This window comes from Nanorana parkeri, unplaced genomic scaffold (genome assembly GCF_000935625.1).
Source record: "Nanorana parkeri isolate BGI_ZX_2015 unplaced genomic scaffold, ASM93562v1 scaffold3520, whole genome shotgun sequence".
NCBI lineage: Eukaryota > Metazoa > Chordata > Amphibia > Anura > Dicroglossidae > Nanorana > Nanorana parkeri.
The window spans coordinates 11,604-13,919 of NW_017309788.1; the positions used below are offsets into that span (position 1 = coordinate 11,604).

At 55.7% G+C, this 2,316-nt stretch overlaps 1 protein-coding gene across 1 annotated transcript in view; it reads right to left on the minus strand.

The window, feature by feature from the left end:
- Nucleotides 1–2,316, minus strand: part of LOC108803237 (neutral amino acid transporter B(0)-like) — a 16,064-nt gene that overhangs the window by 6,605 nt on the left and 7,143 nt on the right. The window contains exon 4 of the mRNA XM_018575075.1: nucleotides 2,038–2,095. Within this exon, the coding sequence (XP_018430577.1) occupies nucleotides 2,038–2,095 (58 nt within the window). The remainder of the gene's footprint in view (nucleotides 1–2,037; nucleotides 2,096–2,316) is intronic.

A 2,316-nucleotide genomic window follows, 5' to 3' on the forward strand; every position in this document is an offset into this window, starting at 1 on the left:
CTCCCTCAGGAAGGCCCATGCCCTCCCCTTGGAGGAGAACCTCCTTCCCTCAGCCAGAACAATGAAGATGGGTAGTGGGCGTGTCTTCCAGCATGACAACGACCCAAAACATATCGCCATAGCAACAAAGCCGTGACTGAGGAAGACGCACATTGAGGTCATGGAGGGAGCCAGTCTCTTCATCCTATAGAACATTTATGGGAGGAGCCGAAACTTCGAGTTGCCGAGCGACAGCCAAGAAACCTGGAGGTGTGTGCAAACCTGGCGACCAACCCCAAGAAACGTCTCCCCTCTGTGCTCCCCAACAAGGGTTCCCCCAGGAAACGTCTGACCTCTGTGCTCCCCAACAAGGGTTCCCCCAGGAAACGTCTGACCTCTGTGCTCCCCAACAAGGGTTCCCCCAAGAAACGTCTCCCCTCTGTGCTCCCCAACAAGGGTTCCCCCAGGAAACGTCTGACCTCTGTGCTCCCCAACAAGGGTTCCCCCAGGAAACGTCTGACCTCTGCGCTCCCCAACAAGGGTTCCCCCAGGAAACGTCTCCCCTCTGTGCTCCCCAACAAGGGTTCCCCAGGAAACGACTCCCCTCTGCGCTCCCCAACAAGGGTTCCCCCAAGAAATGTATCACCTTTGTGCTCCCCAACAAGGGTCCACCTAGGAAACGTCTCCCCTCTGTGCTCCCCAACAAGGGTTCCCACAGGAAACGTCTCACCTATGTGCTCCCCAACAAGGGTTCCCCCAGGAAAAGTCTGACCTCTGTGCTCCCCAAGGGTTTCCCCAAGAAACATCTCCCCTCTATCCCCCCAACAAGGGTTCCCCCAAGAAACGTCTCCCCTCTGTGCTCCCCAACAAGGGTTCCCCCAAGAAACGTCTCCCCTCTGTGCTCCCCAACAAGGGTTCCCCCAAGAAACGTCTCCCCTCTGTGCTCCCCAACAAGGGTTCCCCCAAGAAACGTCTCCCCTCTGTGCTCCCCAACAAGGGTTCCCCCAAGAAACGTCTCCCCTCTGTGCTCCCCAACAAGGGTTCCCCCAAGAAACGTCTCCCCTCTGTGCTCCCCAACAAGGGTTCCCCCAAGAAACGTCTCCCCTCTGTGCTCCCCAACAAGGGTTCCCCCAAGAAACGTCTCCCCTCTGTGCTCCCCAACAAGGGTTCCCCCAAGAAACGTCTCCCCTCTGTGCTCCCCAACAAGGGTTCCCCCAAGAAACGTCTCCCCTCTGTGCTCCCCAACAAGGGTTCCCCCAAGAAACGTCTCCCCTCTGTGCTCCCCAACAAGGGTTCCCCCAAGAAACGTCTCCCCTCTGTGCTCCCCAACAAGGGTTCCCCCAAGAAACGTCTCCCCTCTGTGCTCCCCAACAAGGGTTCCCCCAAGAAACGTCTCCCCTCTGTGCTCCCCAACAAGGGTTCCCCCAAGAAACGTCTCCCCTCTGTGCTCCCCAACAAGGGTTCCCCCAAGAAACGTCTCCCCTCTGTGCTCCCCAACAAGGGTTCCCCCAAGAAACGTCTCCCCTCTGTGCTCCCCAACAAGGGTTCCCCCAAGAAACGTCTCCCCTCTGTGCTCCCCAACAAGGGTTCCCCCAAGAAACGTCTCCCCTCTGTGCTCCCCAACAAGGGTTCCCCCAAGAAACGTCTCCCCTCTGTGCTCCCCAACAAGGGTTCCCCCAGGAAACGTCTCACCTCTGTGCTCTCCAACAAGGGTTCCCCACCAAGTACTAAGTCATGTTCTGCTTCCGGATCAAATAACTTATTTCACTCCCTGAACTGCACTTCCATTTATAAACATTTGTGTCATGTGACCTCTCCGGATGTTTGGTGGATATTCCGTCTCCGATGATACAAATTATATCTGCCGGGGAGCCAATCAGCATCCTCCTCGCTGTAAATGGCTCTATGTGGGTGGAATGGTATATATTCAGCGGTCAGGATTTGTATCTGTGTGCCCCCCTGATATAGACGCCCCCTGGCATGGAATGTCTGCGCTGTGTAATCACTGATCTGATTCTTCGCGTTTCGTCGCCCAGAAAGTAAATAAAGATTTCGCGCCCGGATGACACTCACCGACTGGAAGCACGCGGAGACCAGGTTAGAGGGGAAGATGTTCCTGTGGAGAGAGGATGACGGTTGGTCACATGATCACATAGTAATACCCAATCAATCAATCAATCACCCAGCAGCTCCAAATACACCAAATTCCCAGCAGCCGGACCCGGATTTGTGGCCGGTTTGGTCTCATTTCTGAGCTGGGTGTGACACGGACGTCTCACGTCACCCGTGTTTGTTATGTTGGGAGGAAACAAAAACACAGCACATCACAGCTGTCAC